The sequence below is a fragment of the Hemitrygon akajei genome, chromosome 32 (assembly GCF_048418815.1).
Source record: "Hemitrygon akajei chromosome 32, sHemAka1.3, whole genome shotgun sequence".
Taxonomy (NCBI): domain Eukaryota; kingdom Metazoa; phylum Chordata; class Chondrichthyes; order Myliobatiformes; family Dasyatidae; genus Hemitrygon; species Hemitrygon akajei.
In genome coordinates, this window is record NC_133155.1 from 38,670,073 (window position 1) to 38,694,372 (window position 24,300).

Consider the following 24,300-nt stretch of genomic DNA (forward strand, 5'->3'; position numbering starts at 1 on the left):
GGTGGAATATATTGTTGGGAAATATATGATAATGCATTTTGGTAAAAGAAACAATAGTGCCGACTATTATCTAAATGGGAAGAAGGTTCAAACATCAGAGGTGCAGAGGGACTTGGGAGTCCTCATACAAGAGCCTCAGAAGGTTAATTTACAGGTTGACACTGCGGCAAAGAAGCCAAATGCAATGTTGGTACTCATTTCAAGGGGAATAGAGTATAAAAGCAAGGACATAATGCTGAGCCCTTATAAGACACAAGTCAGGCTGCACTTAGAGTATTGTCAACAGTTTTGGGTCCTATATCTCAGAAAGGATGTATTGTCATTGGAGAGAGTCCAGAGGAAGTTCACGAGGATGATTCCAGGAATGAAAGGGTTAACATATGAGGAACATTTGGCATCTTTGGGCCTGTACTCACTGGAATTTAGAAGATTGCAGGGGGATCTCATTGAAAGCTATCGAATGTTGAAAGGACTAGATAGGGTGGATTTGGAGAGGATGTTTCCTGTGGTGGAGGTATCCAGAACTAGAGGGCACAGCCTCAAAATTGTGAGGTGACCTTTTAGAATGGAGGTAAGGAGGAATTTTTTAGCCAGAGTAGTAAATTTCTGGAATACTCTGTCACAGACTGCAATGAAGACCTGATCGGTCAAGACATCAAAGGATATGACGAGAAGGTAAGTGCATGGGGTTGAGTGGGGTCCTGGATCAGCCATGATGGAATGGCAGAGCATACTCGAATGCTTGAATGGCCTAATTCTGTTTCTATGTCATCTGGTCTTATGGAAGTTGATGTCCAGTCTGCAGTTGGAACAAAAAGATTCAGAGCAGGCAAAAGACCATGACAGGGTGTCCAGGAGGACTGTTGATGACAGGAGAAGGAGTCAACGGTGCAGGGTAGAGTCCTTGCCAAAGATGTAGGCTCAGAGACAGAAGCCAAAGAAGAAAAGCTCAGCATCATGCCAGGCGTGGAACTCACTGAGATGTGAGTGCAGGAGGATAAAAGTAAGGCCCTTACTGAGGACAGAATTTACTGCCTCAGAGTGGAGAAGATCAGAGGAAATGGTGAAGATCCAGCACAAATGAGAGCTCGGATCAGAGGGGAAAAGTGGATTGGTAGTATCTGAAGAGAAAGGAAGTTTGGGGTGTTCCGGGATGGTGGAGTAAAAGGAAAATGGAGTCTCCGAGGGCCCAAGAGCTGATGGTGGGACCTGAGTGAGACAGGATTGCAGAGTGGTACTGGGGGAATGGGAGACGGTAGTTCCAGCAGCAGCACGTGAAGACTCAGCCTGGAGGTCAAGGCTGAAGATAGAGTTGGAGATTGTGTAATCAGCACTTTGGAGGTGTCCAAAGTTGTTGGAACCCGCATTGATGGCGGTGGAGTCCGGGTTTTGAATGTGGTCTGGATCATTAGAGTCATTGAGGTCGATAGCAGGGATCATGGTCTGGAGATATAAGGGCCTGCCGGTCTTGGAGACAGTAGGTTCTATGGTCTGTAGACGGGCAATCTTCTGATCTGTGAGGAAGTCAAAGAACCGGCGATTGAAAGTGTGGATCCAGTGGACGATAAAGTAGTGGACAGGTAATGGAGAGAGAATCCCGGAGTTGTGGAAGTGACTGGGACAGGGACATCAGGTACCTCTTCATGGCGGAAAGCATGGCACTTGAAACGCGATGGGAGAAGCAGCTGGAGAAGGAGGCAATTGAACGTGAGTACCTGGGATCCTCAGAGGGCCCAAATTTAGCAGCTTGAAAACAAATCTGGAAGCCACATGGGACAAGCTGGCAGCGAAGACATGTTCCCAGGAAGGATGCATGGCTGTGGTACAGGTCTGGGTGAGCAGTAGAGATCACAGAGGGGCAACAGTGAGAGAGGTTTTCACTGAACTTTAAACTTCTTCAGGATAGCCATCCCTGGAAGAGATGTAGTAATCCAGTGTAGTAATCCAATCAAAATCAAGAGGAAATCTATTGATGCTGGTAAACCAAGCAACACACACAAAATGCCGGAGGAACTCAGCAGGCCAGGCAGCATCTCTGGTAAAGATTATAGTCGATGTTTTGGGCTGAGACCTTTCAGTTGGACTGAAGTAAAAAAGATGAGGATTAGAGTTAAATGGTGGGGGCAGGGGAGAGAGAAACACCAAGATGATAGGTGAAACTAGGAGGAGGAGGGGTGAAGTAAAGAGCTGGATAGTTGATTGGAGAAAGAGATAAAGGCTGGAGAAGAGGGAATTTAATAGGAGAGGACAGAAGGCCATGGAAGAAAGAAAAAGGGGGAGGAGCACCAGAGGGAGGTGATGGGTGGGCAAGGAGTTAAGGTGAGAGAGAAAAAAGGAGATGGGGACTGGTGAAGGAGGAGCAGGGGCATTGCTGGAAGTTCGAGCCATCAGGTTGGAGACTATCCAGATGGAATATAAAGTGTTGTTCCTCCAACCTAGGTGTGACCTCATCGCGACAGTAGAGGAGGCCATGGATAGACATATCGAAATGGGAGTGGAAAGTGGAATTAGAAGTGGCCACTTGGAAATCCCACTTTTTCTGGTGGCTAGAGCATAGATGCTCGATGAAGTGGTCTCCCAGTCTATGTCAGGTCTCACCGATGTACAGGATGCCACACCAGGATCACCGACACAGTATTTGACCCCGACAAACTCACTGGTGAAGTGTCGCCTCACCTGGAAGGACTGTTTGGGGCCCTGAATTGTAGTGAGGGGCAGCTGTAGTATTTGTTCCACTTGCAAGGATAAGTACCAGGAAGAAGATCAGTGGAGTGTGGAGGGATCAGTCATGAAAGGAGCAGTCCCAGCAGAAAGCAGAAGTTAGGGGGGGAAGGAAAGATGAGCTTGGTAGTGGACTTTCAAGGATTGTCTTACATTTCTTATACTCCCCAAGTACCTCATTTGTTTCTACTTGCCTACACCTGCTATGCACCTCCTTTTTTCCTTAACCCAGACCTCAATATCACTCAAAAACAATGATTACCTTGATCTGTTATCCTTGCCTTTTGGTCTGACAGGCACATACATGCATGGTTTTCTCAAATTTTAATTCTGAAGGAATCTCATTTACCAAGTACACCTTTGCAGAAAACAGCTTGTTGTGCTGAAGCAAAGGTGCTTGACAATGTGCTCCCCCAATCTATGTTGGGTCTCACTGACGTTGATGCTTGTCTTGTTCATTCATTCCTCCCTACTAATCTCCCAGTTGGTATTTACCCCTGCAAGTGGAGGAAGTGCTACATTTGCCCGTTCCCTTCCTCCCTCACCATCATTCAGTTCAATCCTTCCAGGTAGACAACACTTCAGCTGCAAGTCTATTGGGGTCATCTCCTGTATCTGATGCTCCCCATGTGTCTTCCTGTATGTTGCTGAGACTCAGCTTAGATTGGCTGACTGCTTTATCAAGCACCTTTGCTCAGTCCACAACAAATACAAATTCTGGTGGCAATGGAAGCCTGGGTCTCAATACCTCCCTATGCAACTGAATCCTTGACTTCCTCATTTGCAGATAACAACGCATTATAAGTACGCATTGAGAACAAATTTTTACTGTACAACCAAGGAGTGTTGTAGAACAGGGAGACTTTGAAGTACATGTACATAGTTCTCTAAAAGTTGTAACAAGGTGGTGAAGAAGTTGTATGTCATGTTTACCTTCATCAGCAGGGCATTGAGTACAAGTATTATTTTGACATGCTAAAGCTGTATAAAATGTTGGTAACACCACACTTGGAATATTTTGTTCAGTTCTGAGCACCATAATATAGAAAAGATAATATTAAGTTGGAGAAGGTACAGAAAACATTTCAAAGATGTTATTACAACTGAAAGGCTTGAGTAATAAGGAGAGACTGGACAAGAATATGAACTTGTATCCCAAGATTTCTTGCATCTGCACTCCTAAGGTCCCTACTACTTACAATACTTCTTCTGCCAGCGCTTGACATCCCAATATACAATATCTCTCATTTGTCACGATTAAATTCTATCTGCCTGACCATCTGATCTATATACCCCCTGTATCCTTAGGTAACATCCTTCACTATCTACAACTTCACCAATTTATCTGTTGTTAGCAAACTTACATTCTCATCCAAGTCATTTCTCGCAAACTACAAAACTCCCAGTGCTGGTATTTGTTTTACCACTGATTAAAGACATCTAGAGACATGAACAACCCATCACCTTGCTAAATCTATGTATCCTACATGTATCAGCCCTCCGCACTATTTTTCTTACTTCATCACAAAAAAACAGTATTTACCCTGCTCAATCCTCCTAATTACACTATGCCTTTCCAAGTGAATATAAATCCTGTTCCTCAGAACTTTTTTTAATAATTTTCCTGCTACTGATGTAAGGCTCGCTGGCCTGTAGTTTCCTGGTTTATTTCTACCACCATTTTGTATAAGGGAACAACATTTGCCATTTTCCAGTGTTCTGTAATGAAGATGCAAAAGTCTCCATCAAGAGTCCCAGCAAACGCCTTGCTTTCGATATCATTCTAACATACTGTAGATCCTGTCCTCAGGATTGATCCATTTAATGTTTCCTAATTCCTTTACCACTTCCTTCCTTCCTGATTTAAACTTGTTTCAGAATATCAGCCTACCCCTTTCGCTACAACAAGTGTATGGGACATTGGAAAAAAGTTGAATTTCCCCATGGGGATGAATAAAGTATCTATCTATCTATCTATCTATGTATCTATTATCCAACATCCTTCTCCTTGGTGAATATTAATAAGAAGTATTCCTTCAGGATCCTACTGTTATCTTCTGGATCAATACATAGATTTTCCTTTTGGATTCTGAGGGGACCTGCTCTCTCCTTGGCTACCCACTTGCTTATAAAATTATACCAAAGGTTTCCGATTATTCTTAAACCAATCTGCCAAGTCAACTCCTTGCGCCTTTTTCAGTCTTAACTTATATCTTAACTTCTCTCCATATCACCTATAAACTTCAAAGGACTCAGCTGATACCAGTTGCCTGTGTCAGGCATACACTTCCTCTTACAAACTCACCTTTTAATGTGTTATCTTTTTCTCTGACTATCTTGAAACTTCCCAAATTATGGCACTTCCACCACCTTCACTCCTTAATACAAGGTCAAGTACAGACCTGCCTCAGTGACTGTCATTCAGTAGCACTTACATCTACTGTGATCCAATCAATCCGAGGGACGTTGCGGTCGGTGGAGGGAAGGGGGCCCTTAAAGTCAACACTCAGTCGCTCAAAGGAGAGGGTGGCCTTGATAAGTTGCGCCTTTTCAGGACGGTAGAAGTGCGGTTTGCACTCAGCACAGACTTGGCAGTCCCTGGTCATCATCCTGATGTCCTCAAGGGAGTAAGGCAGGTTCCGGGCTTTCACAAAATGGTAAAATCGGGTGACCCCCGGGTGGCAAAGATCTGCATGGAGGGTGTATAGCTGGTCGAGCTGCACGCTGGCACATGCTCCCCGGGATAGGGCATCAGGGGGCTCATTGAGCCTTCCAGGCCAGTACAGGATATCATAGTTGTAGGTGGAGAGTTCTATTCTCCACCGCAAAATTTTATCATTTTTGATTTTGCCCTGCTGTTGGTTGCTGAACATGAACGCAACTGAGCGCTGGTCGGTCAGCAAGGTGAACCTTTTGCCGGCGAGATAGTGCCTCCAGTGCCTAATAGCTTCCACTATGGCCTGGGCTTCTTTCTCCACCGCGGAGTGCCGAATTTCAGGGCCTTGAAGGGTACGAGAGAAGAATGCTACTGGCCTGCCTGCCTGCCTGATTGAGGGTAGCAGCCAGCGCGAAGTCGAAGGCATCACTCTCTACTTGGAAGGGAATGGTCTCGTCCACCGCATGCATCGTTGCTTTGGCAATGTCCCCTTTAATGCAGCTGAAGGCCGCGCAGGCCTTGGCTGAGAGGGGAAATGCAGTGGACTTGACCGGGGGCGGGCCTTGTCTGCGTAATGAGAGACCCATTGGGCGTAATAGGAAAAGAAGCCCAGGCACTGTCTGAGGGCTCTGAGGGTGGTGGGAAGAGGGAGTTCTAACAGGGGGCGCATACGGTCGGGATCAGGGCCAATGACCCCGTTCTCCACGACATACCCAAGGATAGTGAGTCGGGTGATTCCGAACACACACTTGTCCCTGTTATAAGTAAGGTTCAGAGCTTTGGCCACTTGGAAAAATCGTTGGAGGTTGGTGTTGTGATCCTGCCAGTCGTGACCGCAGATGGTGATGTTATCCAGATATGGAAATGTGGCCTTCAGTTGGCACTGGTTCACCATCCGGTCCATTTCCCTCTGGAAGACAGAGACACCATTCGTGACACCAAAAGGGACGCGCAGGAAGTGATAGAGCCTGCCGCCCGCCTCGAAGGCGGTGTAGGGGCGGTCCTCCAGGTGGATGGGGAACTGGTGGTAAGCGGATTTCAGGTCTATGGTCGAGTACACTTGTACTGAGCTATCTGATTGACCATATCCGCGATGCGGGGTAGGGGGTAGTATCAAGCTGCGTGAACCTATTGATGGTCTGGCTATAGTCCACGACCATCCTATTTTTCTGCCCGGTCCGAACAACAACCACCTGGGCCCTCCAAGGACTTGTGCTTGGCTCAATGATCCCCTCCCTGAGCAGCCGCTGCACCTCTGACTGAATGAAGGTCCTGTCCCCCGCGCTGTACCCCCTGCTTTTAGTTGCCACAGGTTTACAGTGGGGGGTCAGGTTGGCGAACAGTGGTGGGGGAGGGATCTTGAGGGTGGAGAGGCTGCAAGTGGTGTCAGTAGCGAAGCTGTCGGCATGGTGCTGGGTGGGATGTGCTGGCTGGTGTGCGTGTGGTCAGTAGTGGGGTATATGACGAAGTCCCACAAAACTGAGGGTTTCTGACAGTGAGTGGTGGGAGGGGCCCATCATACGCCATTGTCACACTTTTTAGGTGGCTCTGGAAGTTCAGCCCCAATAGCACAGGCACACACAGTTGAGGCATGACCAGTAGCGCAAAGTCCCAATATTCTGTGCCCTGCACCCCCAATGTCACTATGCAATCCCCCCGGATGTCTGTGGAATGCGACCCAGAAGCCATGGTGACCCTCTGGCTTACCGGCTGTGTCACGAGTCTGCAGCATTGCACCGTGTCTGGGTGAATAAAACTCTCAGTGCTGCCCGTGTCAAACAGGCAGCTAGTCCTGTGTCCCTCCACCAGGATGTCCATCATTGACCTTGCAAGCTTGTGTGGGGCACTTTGGTCGAGGGTTACGGAGGCCAGAGTTGAATCGCCGTCTTGGTACCCAGTAAGCACCCATGGATTGGAGGCAGGGTGAGGTGGCACCGACAAAGATGGCGACCCCCATGCCTCACACGCCGCGCTGCTCGACCCCGCTCGTGGTTTAGACTTACAGACCTTGGCAAAATGGCCCTTCTTTCCGCAGCTGGAGCAGGTCGCTTCTCGGGCCGGGCAGCATTTTCGGGGGTGCTTTTCGAGTCCGCAGAAGTAACACTGCATGGACTTGCGACTGGCAGCAGTTTTGGTCGATTTGCTGGAGGGTTGCGGGGAGTTCACGGACTCGCGAGTGGCAGCAGCTGAGGTCGATTGGCCGGGTGGCGGGGTCTGCAGTGTCCTCGGGGCCGGCGGGAGATCGCGCGGCTGGACAGCATCAGCGTTGTGCAGAGCAGCCTCCAGCGTGTCGGCCAGCTCGATCGCCGAGCGTAAGGTAAGGTCAGCGTTTTCCAGCAGCCGCTGACGCACGTACACTGACCTGATCCCCGTAACGAAGGCGTCTCTTACCAGGAGCTCTGCATGTTGTTCGGTCGTCAGTCCTCTGCAGTCGCAGGCCCGCATGAGTGTCTATAGGGCTCGGACAAACTCAGTGCTCGACTCTGCTGGTTCGCTGCCGCCGCGTCGCTAAGCAATGTCTTGCGTTAGACAGTGTTCACCGGCCGCAGGTATTGTCTTTTGAGGGTGTCCAGTGCCCCTTGGTAGGTCGGCAGGTCTCTGATGAGGGGTATACCCTCGGACTGACCTTGGAGAGGAGGATTTTGTGCATGATAGCAGGCTCAGTCACGGGAATCTCTTCCAGGTATGATTGGAAGCATGCAAGCCAGAGTTCAAAGGCAATAGCTGCTTCCGGAGCTTGAGGATCAATGTCCAATTTTTCCGGATGTAAAATACTCTCCATGTTTTAAAATTCCAGCTGATAAAATTGATGCACCATCAATAACCCTCGGAGACATGAGGCGAGAGATAGGCTTGTATTAGCTGGAAGAGAGCACCATCAGCAGCAAGAGACCATCACACAACATCCTGGAGACTGAGGGAGGAGCAGTGCCTCCAATCGCCATTATACAGGGGTCTGTGGGAGGAGCCACAGGAGCAGTCAGCAGGGGGGAGCGTGTCCAGACAGGTATATGTAGTTCACCACAGGTGGAAAGTGAAGTGAAGAAGTGAAAGGACTAGTGTTGCTTCTCTTGTGGTTGCATGAAGAAGTGTCTTAAGAGGGGGAGAGGCTGGTGAGGATAGAAAACAGGACCCTAGAGTTACCAAACAAGTGATGCCTTTGAAATGCTTGAGTGGAATGGAAGTAAATATATGTATGGTAGTGTCATCTTTTACAATTCCCATTAGTTCAGAAGTTTTGGGATACACGTTCTGGAATTTCTCCTTGAATATGCTCCCTGAAGATACATTGATTTAATACCACAAATCTATCTATCAATTATTTCTCTTCGTAAGGTGTTCCCTTGATACCAATACAGTTTCAAGAATATTCAATCATTTATGTAATTACCATTTCACCCATTAATTGATTTATTTGTGATTACTTCAGTCAAAATGATTCATTTCTAAATAAGTGGTTCAAAATATTACATTGAGTTAAGCCTGATTTCAGAATATTTTTAATCTCTTAAGAAGTGAAAATATTAGATTCACTTATTTTACTTATCCATCTTTTTCAGAAACAGATGATTCAGCCTACTATATCATTGGGACAGTGCTGTACCGAACACTGGGTCTCATTTTCCCTGTTGCAAAGTAAGTTGATCCTGTTTTCATTCTGTGACACAATAACTGAATCAAAGGTATCAGTGGCTCTGCATTTGAACTAGATAAACATTTCAGTACACATAACAAAACAGATATCTGTCTGCAGCAAAAAAAAAGAAAAGGCTTCAGTTCATCAGACCCATGGATAATCTAAAAGAAATACTGACATTTTTTCTGTTTTTATTTTTGGATCAGTTGATCTTAGGAACATAGAAAACCTACAGCACAATGCAGGCCCTTTGGCCACAAAGTTGGGCCAAGCATTTCCCTACCTTAGAAATTACTAGGCTTACACATAGCCCTCTATTTTACGAAGCTCAATGTACCTATCTAAAAGTCTCTTAAAAGACCCTATCGTATCCGTTTCCACTACTGTTGCCAGCAGCCCATTCCACACATTCACCACTCTCTGAGTGAAAAACATACCCCTGACATCTCCTTTGTACCTCCTCCCCAGAACCTTAAACCTGTGTCCCCTTGTGGCAACCATTTCAGCCCTGGGGAAAATCTTCTGACAATCTACACAATCAATACCTCTCTCATCATCTTCTACACCTCTCTCAGGTCACCTCTCATCCTCCTTCGTTCCAAGGAGAAAAGGCCGAGTTCACTCAACCTATACTCTTAAGGCATGCTCCCCAATCCAGGCAACATCCTTGTAAATCTCCTCTGCACCCTTTCTATGGCGTCCACATCCTTCCTGTAGCAAGGCGACCAGAACTGAGCACAGTACTCCAAGTGGGGTCTGACCAGGGTCCTATACAGCTGTAACATTACCTCTCAGCTCCTAAATTCAATTCCATGATAGATGAAGGCCAATACACCATACACCTTCTTAACCACAGAGTCAACCTGCACAGCTGCTCTGAGCGTCCTATCGACTCAGATCACAGTGATCCCTCTGATCCTCCACACTGCCAAGAGTCTTACCATTAATACTATATTCTGCCATCATATTTGATGTACCAAAGTGAACCTCTTCACACTTATCTGGGTTGAACTCCATCTGCCACTTCTCAGCCCAGTTTTGCATCCTATCAATGTCCCGCTGTAACCTCTGACAGCCCTACACACTATCCACAACACCTCCAACCTTTGTGTCATCAGCAAACGTACTAATACATCCCTCCACTTCCTCATCCAGGTCATTTATAAAACTCACGAAGAGTAAGTGTCACAGAACAGATCCCTGCGGCACTCCACTGGTGACCAACCTCCATGCAGAATATGACCCTTCTGCAACCACTCTTTGCCTTCTGTGGGCAAGCCAGTTCTGGATCCACAGGGCGATGTCCCCTTGGATCCCATGCCTCCTTACCTTCTCAGTAAGCCTTGCATGGGGTATCTTATCAAATGCCTTGCTAAAATCCATATACACTACATCTACTGCTCTTCTTTCATCACTGTACTTAGACACAGCCTCAAAAAATTCAATCAGGCTCATAAGGCACAACCTACCCTTGACAAAGCCATGCTGACTGCTCCTAATCATATTATACCTCTCCAAATGTTCATAAATCCTGCCTATCAGGATCTCCTCCATCAACTTACCAACCACAGAGGTGAGACTCACTGGTCTATAATTTCCTGGGCTATCTCTACTCCCTTTCTTGAATAAGGAAACAACATCTGCAACCCTCCAATCCTCCAGAACCTCTCCCGTCCTCATTGATGATGCAAAGATCATCGCCAGAGGCTCAGCAATCTCCTCCCTTGCCTCCCACAGTGGCCTGGGATACATTTCGTCCGGTCCCAGCAACTTAACCAACTTGATGCTTTCCAAAAGCTCCAGCACATCCTTTTTTTTAATATCTACATGCTCAAGCTTTTCAGTCCACTGCAAGTCATCACTACAATCTCTAAGATCATTTTCCATAGTGAATTTGCAGGGGAATGGGAAACAGAGTGCCAGAGTAGATAGTGGAGCGGGGGTGAAAATAAATGATGTTAAAGGTTCATATAAAGTCACAAATGGAAGGGTTGTGTGTGGTGGTAATAATCTTCTGAGGTGTGTCTATTTCAATGCGAGGAGTATTGTGGGGAAGGCTGACGAGCTGAGGGCGTGGATTGACACGTGGAATTATGACATTGTAGCCATTAGTGAAATTCGGCTACAGGACGGGCAGGATTAGCAGCTCAGTGTTCCAGGGTTTCGATGTTTCAGACGTGATAGAGGCAGAGGGATGAAGGGTTGGGGGGCGTGGCATTGCTAGTCAGGGACAATGTTACAGCAGTGCTCAGGCAGGACAGATTAGAGGGCTTGTCGACCGAGGCCATATGGGTGGAGCTGAGAAACAGGAAAGGTATGACCACATTAATGGGGTTGTATTATAGACCACCCAATAGTCAGCGAGAATTGGAGGAGCAAATATGCAGAGAGATAGCAGACAACTGCAGGAAACATAAAGTTGTGATAGTAGGGGATTTTAATTTTCCACACATTGATTGGAACTCCCATACTGTTAAAGGTCTAGACAGGTTAGAGTTTGTAAAATGTGTCCAGGAAAATTTTCTAAATCAATATATAGAGGTACTGACTAGAGAGGATGCAATATTAGATCTCCTATTAGGAAACGAGTTAGGACAGGTGACGGAAGTGTGTGTAGGGAAACACTTTGGTTCCAGTGATCATAACACCATCAGTTTCAACTTGATCATGGATAAAGATAGATTTGGTCCTTGGGTTGAGGTTCTAAACTGGAAAAAGGCCAAATTTGAAGAAATGAGAAAGGATCTAAAAAGCGTGAATTGGGACAGGTTGTTCTCTGGCAAGGATGTCGTTGGTAAGTGGGAGGCCTTCAAAGGAGAAAGTTTGCGAATGCAGAGTTTGTATGTTCCTGTCAGGATTAAAGGCAAAGTGAATACGAATAAGGAACCTTGGTTCTCAAGGGATATTGGAACTCTGATAAAGAAGAAGGGAGAGATGTATGATATGTAAAGGAAACAGGGAGCAAATAAGGTGCTTGAGGAGTATAAAAAGTGCAAGAAAATACTTATGAAAGAAATCAGGAAGGCTAAAAGAAGACATGAGGTAGTTTTGGCAGTCAAGGTGAAGGATAATCCAAAGAGCTTCTACAGAGAAAAAGGATAGTAAGAAATAAAATTGGTCCTCTTGAAGATCAGAGTGGTCATCTATCTATGGAACCAAAAGAAATGGGGGAGATCTTAAATGTGTTTTTGCATCTATATTTATTAAGGAAACTGGCATGGAGTCAATGGAAATAAGGCAAACAAGTAGTGAGGTCATGGAACCTATACACATTGAAGAGGAGGAGGTGCTTGCTACCTTGAGGCAAATCAGAGTAGATAAATCCTCAGGACCTGACAGGGTGTTCCCTTGGACCTTGAAGGAGACTAGTGTTGAAATTGCAGGGGCCCTGGCAGATATATTTAAAATGTCGGTATCTACGGGTGAGGTGCTGGAGGATTTGAGGATAGCTCATGTTGTTCCATTGTTTAAAAAGGCTCTAAAAGTAATCTGGGAAAATATAGGCTGGTAAATCTGACGTCAGTAGTAGGTAAATTATTGGAAGCAGTGCTAAGAGATAGTATCTACATGTATTTAGATAGAAAGGAACTTATTAGGGAGAATCAACATGGCTTTGTGCGTGGTAGGTCATGGTTAACAAATCTATTAGAGTTTTTCGAGGAGGTTACCAGGAAAGTGGATGAAGGGAAAGCAGTGGATGTTGTCTACATGGACTTCAGTAAGGCCTTTGACAAGGTCCCGCATGGGAGGTTTGTTAGGAAGATTCAGTCGCTAGGTATACATGGTGAGGTAGTAAATTGGATTAGACATTCGCTCAATGGGAGAAGTCAGAGAGTGGTAGTGGAAGATTGCTACTCTGAGTGGAGGCCTGTGACTAGTGGTGTGCCACAGGGATCAGTGCTGGGTCCATTGTTATTTGTCACCTTTATCAATGATCTGGATGATAATGTGGTAAATTGGATCAGCAAATTTGCTGATAATACAAAGATTCGAGGTGTAGTGGACAGTGAAGAAGGTTTTCAAAGCTTGCAGAGGGATCTGGACCAGCTGGAAAAATGGGCTGAAAAATGGCAGATGGAGTTTAATACAGACAAGTGTGAGGTACTGCACTTTGGAAGGAAAAAAACAAGGTAGAACATACAAGGTAAATGGTAGGACACTGAGGAGTGCAGTAGAACAGAGGGATCTAGGAATACAGATACAAAATTCCCTAAAAGTGGTGTCACAGGTAGATAGGGTCATAAAGAGAGCTTTTGGTACATCGGCCTTTATAAAGTGTTGAGTATAAGAGTTGGAATGTTATGGTGAGGTTGTATAAGGCATTGGTGAGGCTGAATTTGGAGTATTGTGTGCAGTTCTGGTCACCAAATTACAGGAAGGATATTAATAAGGTTGAAAGAGTGCAGAGAAGGTTTACAAGGATCTTGCCAGGATTTGAGAAACTGAGTTACAGAGAATGGTTGAATAGGTTAGGACTTTATTCCCTGGAGCGTAGAAGAATGAGGGGAGACTTGATAGAGGTATATAAAATTATGATGGGCTTTTTCCACTGAGGCTAGGGGAGAAACAAAACCAGAGGACATGGGTTAAGGGTGAAGGGGAAAATGTTTAAAGGGAACATTAGGTGGGGCTTCTTCACACAGAGAGTGGTGGGAATGTGGAATGAGCTGCCAGATGAAATTGTAAATGTGGGCTCACTTTTAACATTTAAGAAAAACTTGGACAGGTACATTGATGAGAGGTGTATTGAGGGATATGGTTCAGGTGCAGGTCAGTGGGACAAGGCAGAAAAATGGTTCGGCACAGCCAAGAAGGGCCAAAAGGCCTGTTTCTGTGCTGTAATGTTCTATGGTTCTATGAATACTGAAGTAAACTATTCATTACGTACTTCTGCTATTTCTTCCGGTTCCATACACACTTTCCCACTGTCACACTTGATAGGTCCTATTCTTTCACATCTTAGCCTCTTGCTCTTGACATACTTGTAGAATACTTTGGGGTTTTCCTTAATTTTGCCCGCCAAGGCCTTCTCATGGCCCCTTCTGGCTCTCCTAATTTCCTTCTTAAGCTCTTCCTATTAGCCTTATAACCTTCTAGATCTCTAACATTACCTAGCTCTCTGAATCTTTTCTAAGCTTTACTTTTCTTGACTAGATTTATTATAGCCTTTGTACACCATGGTTCCTGTACCCTACCATAACATACCTATACAGAACTCTACACAAATATGCTCTGAATATTTGCCACATTTCTTCCGTACTTCTCCCTGAGAACATCTGTATCCAATTTAAGCCTCCATTTTCCTGCCTCATAATTCCCCTTACTCCAGTTATATGGTCTTCTAACTTGTCTGTTCCTATTTCTCTCCAATGCTATTGTAAAGGAGATAGAATTATGATCACTATCTCCAAAATGCTCTCACACTGAAAGATGTGACACCTGACTAGGTTGATTCCCCAATACCAGATCAAGTACAGTCTCTCCTCTTGTAGGCTTATCTACATATTGCATCAAGAAACCTTCCTGAACACACCTAACAAACTCCACCCCATCTAAACCCATTGCTCCAGGCAGATGCCAATCGATAATTGGGAAATTAAAATCTCTCACTACGCCAACCCTGTTATTAATATGCCTTTCCAGAATCTCTCTCCCTATCTGTTCCTCAATGTCGCTGTTACTATTGGGTGGTCTATAACAAACACCCAGTAGAGTTATTGAACCCTTCCTGTTCCTAACCTCCACCCACAGAGACTCCGTAGACAATCCCTTCATGTCTTCCTCCTTTTCTACAGCCGTAACACTATCTCTGATCAACAGTGTCACACCCTCACCTCTTTTGCCTCCCTCCCTGTACTTTCTGAAACATCTAAAGCCAGCACTCTAAGTAACCATTCCTGCCTCTGAGCCATCTAAGTCTCTGTAATGGCCACAACATCATAGCTCCAAGTACTGATCCATACTCTAAATTCACCTGCTTTGTTCATAATACTCCTTGGATTAAATTAGACACATCTCAAACCATCGGTCTGAGCACATCCCTTCTCTATCACCTGCCTATCCTCCCTCTCGCACTATCTCCAAGATTTCTCTATTTGTTAGCCAACCACCTCTTCCTCCACCTCTTCAGTTTGGTTCCCACCCCCCACCCCCCAGCAATTCTAGTTTAAACTCTCCCCAGCAGGATATTGGTCCCCTGGGATTCAAGTGCAATCCATCCTTTTTGTACAGGTCATTCCTGCCCTAGAAGAGGTCCCAATGATCCAGAAATCAGAATCCCAGCCCCCTGCTCCAATCCCTCAGCCACGCATTTATCCTCCACCTCACTCGATTCCTATACTCACTGTTACGTGGCACAGGCAGTAATCCCGAGATTACTAGCTTTGTGATCCTGCTTCTCATATTCCTTCCAAACTCCCTGTAGCCTGCCTATGTCGTTGGTACCAATATGTACCATGGCCTCTGGCTGTACTCCTTCCCACTTCAGGATATCTTGGATGCGATCAGAAACATCCTGGACCCTGGCACTTGTGAGGCAAACTACCATCCGTGCTTCTTACCTACATCCACAGAATTGCCTGTCTGACCCCATGACAATAGAGTACTCTATCATTACTGCCATCCTCTTCCTTTCCCTACCCTTCTGAGCCACAGGGCCAGACTCCATGCCAGAGGTGCAGCCACTGTTGCTTCCCTCAGGTAGGCTGTCTCCCCCAACAGTATTCAAGCTGGAGTACTTATTGTCAAAGGGTACAGCCACAGGGGTACTCCCTAGCCTCTGACTCCTGCCCTTCCCTCTCCTGACTGTTACCCACTTATCTGTCTCCCCAGGCCCCGGTGTGTCTACCTGCCTGTAACTCCTCTCTATCACCTCCTCATTCTCCCTGACCAGACGAAGGTCATCGAGCTGCATCTCCAGCTTCCTAACGTGGTCCCTAAGGAGCTGAAGCTCGATGCACCTCGCACAGATGTGGCCGTCCGGGAGGCTGGGAGTCTCCTAGACCTCCCACACCTGACACTGAGCACAGAAAAACGGCCTCACACACATACTTCCTGTCTGTATTCTACACAGATAACCTTCCTCATCTTGACCTGTTAACTCCTAAGCCCCGCTGAGCCAAAGTCTTCTTACTATGTCTCCCTCTACTCCATCGCCCACTCCTGTAACACCCGCTCCATAAAGCTGTCTCCTTTTAAACTCTTCTCACTGTTCTCAATGGCTCACATCCACGCGCTTGCGCAGTCGTGCGCTGATCAATCTGCTGAAGAAATAACACATGCAGTTTTTTCAGCAAATTAGTTGGAAATTGTTGCAGGTTTTAATGTCGAAGGTAGGCAATGTCAGTGTGGCTGGTGAGCAAATTGGGAATCTGCCGTTGCGTGCTCTCTGAAGGAGCATGGTTTGATGGTCATTCTGTTTCAGTGTGCGACAGAATAATCTGGGGTCTGTGTGCTGACCCAAATCTCAAACCTATCCAAGTGAGAGATAGGTCAACTGGCCACTGTGTGCTGACCCACATCTCAAACCTATCCAAGTGAGAGATAGGTCACCTGGCCACTGTGTGCTGACCCACATCTCAAACCTATCCAAGTGAGAGATAGGTCAACTGGCCACTGTGTGCTGACCCACATCTCAAACCTATCCAAGTGAGAGATAGGTCAACTGGCCACTGTGTACTGACCCACATCTCAAACCTATCCAAGTGAGAGATAGGTCAACTGGCCACTGTGTGCTGACCCACATCTCAAACCTATCCAAGTGAGAGATAGGTCAACTGGCCACTGTGTACTGACCCACATCTCAAACCTATCCAAGTGAGAGATAGGTCAACTGGCCACTGTGTGCTGACCCACATCTCAAACCTATCCAAGTGAGAGATAGGTCAACTGGCCACTGTGTACTGACCCACATCTCAAACCTATCCAAGTGAGAGATAGGTCAACTGGCCACTGTGTGCTGACCCACATCTCAAACCTATCCAAGTGAGAGATAGGTCAACTGGCCACTGTGTGCTGACCCACATCTCAAACCTATCCAAGTGAGAGATAGGTCAACAGGCCACTGTGTGCTGACCCACATCTCAAACCTATCCAAGTGAGAGATAGGTCAACTGGCCACTGCAAGTTGCCACTTACGTATACATGAATGATAAAATCTCTCTGGATGGGGAAGAGGGTAGGTTAACAGGATTATAAAATTAGTGCAAATGTCTGTTTGGTGGATCGAAAGATCTGTTTTTGTGCTCTGAGACTTTGTAGATGTTATAAAGGATGGCCCTCCATACAGGCAGACACCCAATATGGCTGACATATTCTGCAGTGTGACCATGGCTACTGGCTCAAATTTCCTTAAATTAATATCGGACCCATGATTGAAACCGTGATTGAAATTTGACCTGAAAAATCAACCAGCAGCTTTTGCCTCCATAGGTGCTGAGATCCTCTGGCATTCTGTTTTTTTGTAGCAGCAGGAATGTACATCAGCCCAGCATCTCATTCATATGTTAATGATGACTAATCCAGGGGATCGGCCTTGTTTCAATGAAGAGTACAGAGGGAAAACCATGAGCAGCAGAGGTATCATCATATTTAACCTATATGCTTTACATAGACAGCAAACAGAAAAATCAACACACAATTGGCAGTCAAGAAGTATTTAGACAAGCATTTGAATCACTAAGGCATTGAAGATGACCGAACAAGTAAAGGTAAATAAGATTGATACTAGATAGTTGGCATGGCTAGAATGGGTAGAAAGGCCTGTTTCTGTGCTTTAGGACACTATGACTATAACTATACCTCTCCTTAACAATAGTGGGGAAAGATACAGAGATGCGATGCTCAACTTCCAATGAATCATTCACCACCATGTTTCTCAGGAAATCAGAAAGAATAAATTATTGTATGATTAGGAGGAAAGATGCAGGAAATACTTGCACTTACATAACAAATACAAATGCATTTGCTCTTATTATCTAGATCTGGGAATAAGATCCAACCTTGACAACCTGGAAATTGCGGATGCATTGGTAATCATTTTCCAATGTTCCTTAGATTCAGGATCAGTTCCTGAGAATTGGAAAATGGCTAATGTTATCCCACTTTTTAAGAAAGGAGGGAGGGAGAAAACAGAGAACTATCGACCTGTCAGCCTGACATTGGTGGTGGGGAAGATGCTAGAGTCCATTATTAAGGATGAAATAGTGGCAGATCTAGATAGCAGTGATAGGATTGGGCTGAGCCAGCATGGATTTACCAAGGGTAAATCATGCTTGACTAATCTGTTGGAGTTTTTCGAGGATGTAACCAGGAAGTTAGACAAGGGAGATCTAGTGGATGTAGTGTACCTCGATTTTCAGAAGGCATTTGATAAGGTCCCACATAGGAGATTGGTGGGTAAAATCAAAGCTCAGGGCATCGGGGGGAAGACATTGACATGGATAGAAAACTGGTTGGCAGATAAAAAGCAAAGGGTAGCGGTGAATGGGTGTTTCTCGGAATGGCAGGTGGTGACTAGTGGGGTGCCACAGGGCTCGGTATTGGGACCACAGCTGTTTACAATTTACATCAACAATTTAGATGAAGGCATTGAGAATAACATCAGCAAGTTTGCTGATGATACTAAGCTGGGTGGCAGTGTGACATGTGATGAGGATGTTAGGAGAATTCAGGGTGACTTGGATAGGCTGGGTGAGTGGGCAGATACTTGGCAGATGATGTTTAATGTGAATAAGTGTGAGGTTATCCACTTTGGGAGTAAGAACAGGAAGGTAGATTATTATCTGAACGGTGTAGAGTTAGGTAAGGGAGAAATACAAAGAGATCTAGGAGTCCTTGTTCATCAGTCACTGAAGGTGAATGAGCAAGTGCAGCAGGCAGTGAAGAAGGCTAATGGAATGTTGGCCTTTATTACAAAGGGAATTGAGTACCAGAGCAAGGAAATCCTCTTGCATTTGTACAGAGCCCTGATGAGACCACAACTGGAGTATTGTGTACAGTTTTGGTCTCCAGGGTTAAGGAAGGACATCCTGGCTGTAGAGGAAGTGCAGCGTAAATTCACAAGGTTGATTCCTGGGATGTCCGGACTGTCTTACGCAGAGAGGTTAGAGAGACTGGGCTTGTACACGCTGGAATTAAGGAGATTGAGAGGGGATCTGATTGAAACATATAAGATTATTAAGGGATTGGACAAGATAGAGGCAAGAAATATGTTCCAGATGCTGGGAGAGTCCAGTACCAGAGGGCATGGTTTGAGAATAAGGGGTAGGTCATTTAGGACAAAGTTAAGGAAAAACTTCTTCTCCCAGAGAGTTGTGGGGGTCTGGAATGCATTGCCTCGGAAGGTAGTGGAGGCCAATTCTCTGGATGCTTTCAAGAAGGAGCTAGATAGGTATCTTATGGATAGGGGAATCAAGGGATATGGGGACAAGGCAGAAACCGGGTATTGATAGTAGTTGATCAGCCATGATCTCAAAATGGCGGTGCAGGCTTGAAGGGCCGAATGGTCTACTTCTGCACCTATTGTCTATTGTCTATGAGTTATAAATATTTCTGATTTTATGCGTCTGCTTTTATGCAGTTGATTCCAAGTGCTGTTTGGACATTAGTTTGTATTATCCTGATCACAGTACAATGCCACATCCTACTGCTTTCTCTTCTGGAAAGCACAGGAGAAAACTAATAAGCCTTGAAAACTCCACGTGGTATGGTAAAACATTTCTGTTTTAATAAATGCTAAAGTGATCAAAATGCTTGAAATGTATATTGGCATATTTCCCATTCAAGCTAAAATATTTATACTGTTAGCTCTAGTTCCAGTTTGTTTATCCCACTATTTCTAATCTGACTACCTCAAATATGGTTCTCTCTTAATTTACAGTGCTTCAGTTCATCTTCTGCAGCCTCTTTTCCTGTGTCTCACCTTCAATTGCATGTTTATCCATTTACCTCAGACCTTAATTTAGTACTGTCTCTAGCAAAAAAAATTACATCATTGTTTCTTTTCTAGAGAAACAAACAATCTGCTGGGGGAACTCAGCAGGTCAAACAATGAAGGATGATGTGCTGGCTGCTGCATTCCTCTAGCTTCTCCACAGTCCAGCATCTGCACTCTCTCCTGTCCCCATTGTTTCTTTTCTGTTTACTTGCAATACCTGTTCTTCTGTGTCCCATTCTCTAAAGCGGAAGTTCTTGATAAAAATCTAAAGTAAGCAAGGTACCAATGACACAGGTAGAAAAAGGGAAGAGGTCCTGAAAAAAGACTACAGGGAGATAGGAAGGAAGTTGATAAGCAGGACCGCAAAGGCAGTAATCTTGGGATTACTGCCTGTGCCACATGACAGTGAGAATAGGATTAGGATGAGGTGGAGAATAAATGCATGGCTGAGGGACTGGAGCAAGGGGCAGGGATTCAGATTTCTGGATCATTGGGACCTCATTTGGGGCAGGTGTGACCTGTACAAAAAGGACGGGTTGCACTTGAATCCCAGAGGGACCAATATCCTGGCAGGGAGGTTTGCTAAGGTTACTGGGGAGAGTTTAAACTAGAATTGTAGGGGGGAGGTGGGAACCGAACTGAAGAGACTGGGGAAGAGGAAGTTAGCTCACAAGTAGAGAAAGCTTGTAGACAGTATGAGACAGAGGATAGGCAGGTGATAGAGAAGGGACGCGCTCAGACTGAAGGCTTGAGATGTGTCTATTTTAATGCAAGGAGTGTTGTGAACCAAGAGGATGAGCTTAAGCGTGGATCAGTACTTGGAGATATGATGTGGTGGCCATTACAGAGACTTGGATGGCTCAGGGACAGGATTGGTTACTTTAAGTGCCGGGTTTTAGATGTTTCAGAAAGGACAGGGAGGGAGGCAAAAGAGGTGGGGGTATGGCACTGTTGATCAGAGATAGTGTCATGGCTGCAGAAAGGGTGGATGCCATGGAGAAATAGTCTACAGAGTCTCTGTGGGTGGAGGTTAGGAACAGGAAGGGGTCAATAACTTTTCTGGGTGTTTTTTATAGCCGCCCAATAGTAACAGGGATACCGAGAAGCAGATAGGGAAACAGATCCTGGAAAGGTATAATAATAACAGTGTTATTATTATCACAAAGTTGTCGTGATGGGAGATTTTAATTTCCCAAATATCAATTGGCATCTCCCTCGAGCAAGGGGTTTAGATGGGGTGGAGTTTGTTAGGTGTGTTCAGGAAGGTTTCTTGACACAATATGTAGATAAGCCTACAAGAGGAGAGACTGTACTTGATCTGGTATTGGGAAATGAACTCCTTTACCATAGCATTGGAGAAGGATAGGAACAGACAAGTTAAGGAAGTGTTTAATTGGAGTAAGGGGAAATATGAAGCTATCAGGCAGGAACTTGGAAGCATAAATTGGAAACAAATGTTCTCAGGGAAATGTATGGAAGAAATGTGGCAAATGTTCAGGGGATATTTGTGTGGAGTTCTGCATAGGTAAATTCCAATGACACAGGGAAAGGAAGGTAGGGTACAGGAACCGTGGTGTACAAAGGCTGTTGTAAATCTAGTCAAGAAGAAAAGAAGAGCTTACGAAAAGTTCAAAAAGCTAGGTAATGATAGTGAGCTGGAAGATTATAAGGCTAGCAGGAAAGAGCTCAAGAAAGAAATTAGGAGAGCCAGAAGGAGCCATGAGAAGGCCTTGGTGAGTAGGATTAAGGAAAGCCCAAGTCATTCTACAAGTATGTGAAGAGCAAGAGGGTAAGACATGAGAGAATAGGACCAATCAAGTGTGACAGTGGAAAAGTGGGTATGGAACTGGAGGAGATAGCAGAGGTAATTAATGAGTACTTTGCTTCAGTATTCACTACAGAAAAGGATCTTGGCAATTGTAGAGATGAATTACAGTAGACCGAAAAGCTTGAGCATGTGGATATTAAGAAAGAGTATGTGCAGGAGCTTTTGGAAAACATCAAGTTGGGTAAGTCACTGAGACCAGACGAGATGTACCCCAGGCTATTGTGGGAGGTGAGGAAGGAGATTGCTGAGCCTCTGGGGATGATCTTTGTATCATCAATGGGGTGGGAGAGGTTCCGGAGGATTGGAGGGTTGCGAATGTTGTCCCATTATTCAAGAAAGGGAGTAGATACAGCCCAGGAAATTATAGACCAGTGAGTCTTACCTTAGTGGTTGGTAAGTTGATGGAGAAGATCCTGAGGATTTATGAACATTTGGAGAGGCATAATATGATTAGCAATATATTAGCATAATATCATTAGCAATGATTAGACAATTAGCATGGGTTTGTCAAGGGCAGGTAGTGCCTTACGATCCTAATTGAATTTTTTGAGGATGTGACTAAACACGTTGATGAAGGAAGTGCAGTAGGTGTAGTGTATATGGATTTTATCAAGGCATTTGACAAGGTACCCCTTATTGCAAAAGTAAGGAGGCATGGGATCCAAGGAGAGATGGCTTTGTGGATCCAGAACTGGCTTGTCCACAGAAGGCAAAAAGTGGTTGTAGACAGGTCATATTCTGCATGGACATCGGTGACTCAGGGAACTGTTCTGGGACTCTTACTCTTCGTGATTTTTATAAATGACCTGTATGAAGAAGTGGAGGGATCGGTTAGTAAATTTACTGATGACACAAAGGTTAGAGGTGTTGTGGATAGTGTGTAAGGCTGTCAGAGGTTACAGCGGGACACTGATAGGCTGCAAAACTGGGCTGATAAGTGGCACATGGAGTTCAACCCAGGTAAGTGTGGGGTGGTTCAAAGTGTGGGGTAGGTCAAATATGATGACAGAGTATAGTATTAATGGTAAGACTCTTGGCAGTGTGGAGGATCAGAGGGATCTTGGGGTCCAAGTCCATAGGACACTCAAAGCAGCTGCGCAGGTTGACTCTGTGGTTAAAAAAGCATATGGTGCATTGGCCTATAATTGTGGGATTGAGTTTACGAGCTGAGAGGTAATGTTGCAGCTATGTAGGGCCCTGCTCAGTCCCCACTTGGTGAATTGTGCTTAGTTCTGGTCGCCTCACTACAGGAAAGATGTGGAAACCATAGAAATGGTGCAGAGGAGATTTACAAGGATGTTGCCTGGATTGGGGAGCATGCCTTATGAGAATAGGTTGAGTGAACTTGGCCTTTTTTCCTTGGAGTGAAGGAGGATGAGAGGTGACCTGATAGAGGTGTACTAGATGATGAGAGGCATTGATCATGTGGATAGTCAGCGTCTTTTTCCCAGGGCTGAAATGGCTAGCATGAAAGGGCGCAATTTTAAGGTGCTTGGAAGTAGGTACAGAGGAGATATCAGGGGTAAGTTCTTTATGCAGAGTGGTGAGTGCGTGGATCTTCCACCGCCGATGACAGTGGTGGAGGCGGATACGATAGGGTCTTTTAAGGGACTCCTGGACAGGTTTATGGAGCGTAGAAAAATAGAGGGCTATGGGTAGTTACTCAGGTAAGGACATGTTTGGCACAACATTGTGGGCCAAAGGGCCTGTATTGTGCTGTAGGCTTTCTATGTTTCTCTGTCAAGCAGCATCCAGGGACAGAAAGGGATGGTCAAAATTTCAGGCTGTGACAGTGCATCAGGATTGTATCTCTGCATCCTTTTGCTTGCACTAATTTGTTCTTTCATCATTTTGCTTATATGCTTCATAATTCAGTATTTGCCATCTTTTGTGTCTACAAGCTTGAATAAAATGGACCATATTTGCTTTCAGTGAGGAACTGAGAGTTTTTAGGATGTTTATGTCTTCTAAACCAATCAGAAAGGAGTTGGGATAAAGTTGGAAGTTAGTGCATCACTTTACAACACCAATGATCACCAACAGAGTTTTGTTCCTAGCACTGCCTGTAAGGGGTTTATAAATTCCCCCTGTGAACACAGGGTCTGGTTCCTTCCATATTTCTGAAAGATATATGGTTAGGGTGAATGAGTTGTGTGTGTGCAATATTGGTGCCGGAAGTTTGGCGGCACTTGTCAGCTGCCCAGAACAATCTTTGATTTGATGCAAACAATGCATTTCACTGTATGCTTCAATGTTTCCATGTACATGTGACAAATAGAAGTAATCTTTAAAATATCTCCCTTCCTAGAAAAAAAATTCTTTACCACAATTGGCCTATCAAAGGTCAATATTATGGTTTACAGCTACTGAGATGTGTAATATTCTCAGTTGTATCATCCTCAATTGCGCACATGACAATGCTTCATTCCAATCAAATAGATTCACGGGATGATTATTGGAAAGTGCTGTAACTAAAATCCATGCAACCCACAGCAATATAATTGCTAATCCTGATACAGAGC

General features: G+C 45.1%; 1 protein-coding gene across 5 annotated transcripts in view; it reads left to right on the forward strand.

Annotated features, from left to right (window-relative positions):
* The window catches only part of LOC140719771 (adhesion G protein-coupled receptor B2-like), a 1,068,758-nt gene that overhangs the window by 612,644 nt on the left and 431,814 nt on the right, over nucleotides 1-24,300 (forward strand). For all 5 annotated transcript variants that reach the window (XM_073034634.1, XM_073034637.1, XM_073034636.1 and 2 more), the window contains one exon: nucleotides 8,938-9,013. In XM_073034634.1, the coding sequence (XP_072890735.1) occupies nucleotides 8,938-9,013 (76 nt within the window). The remainder of the gene's footprint in view (nucleotides 1-8,937; nucleotides 9,014-24,300) is intronic.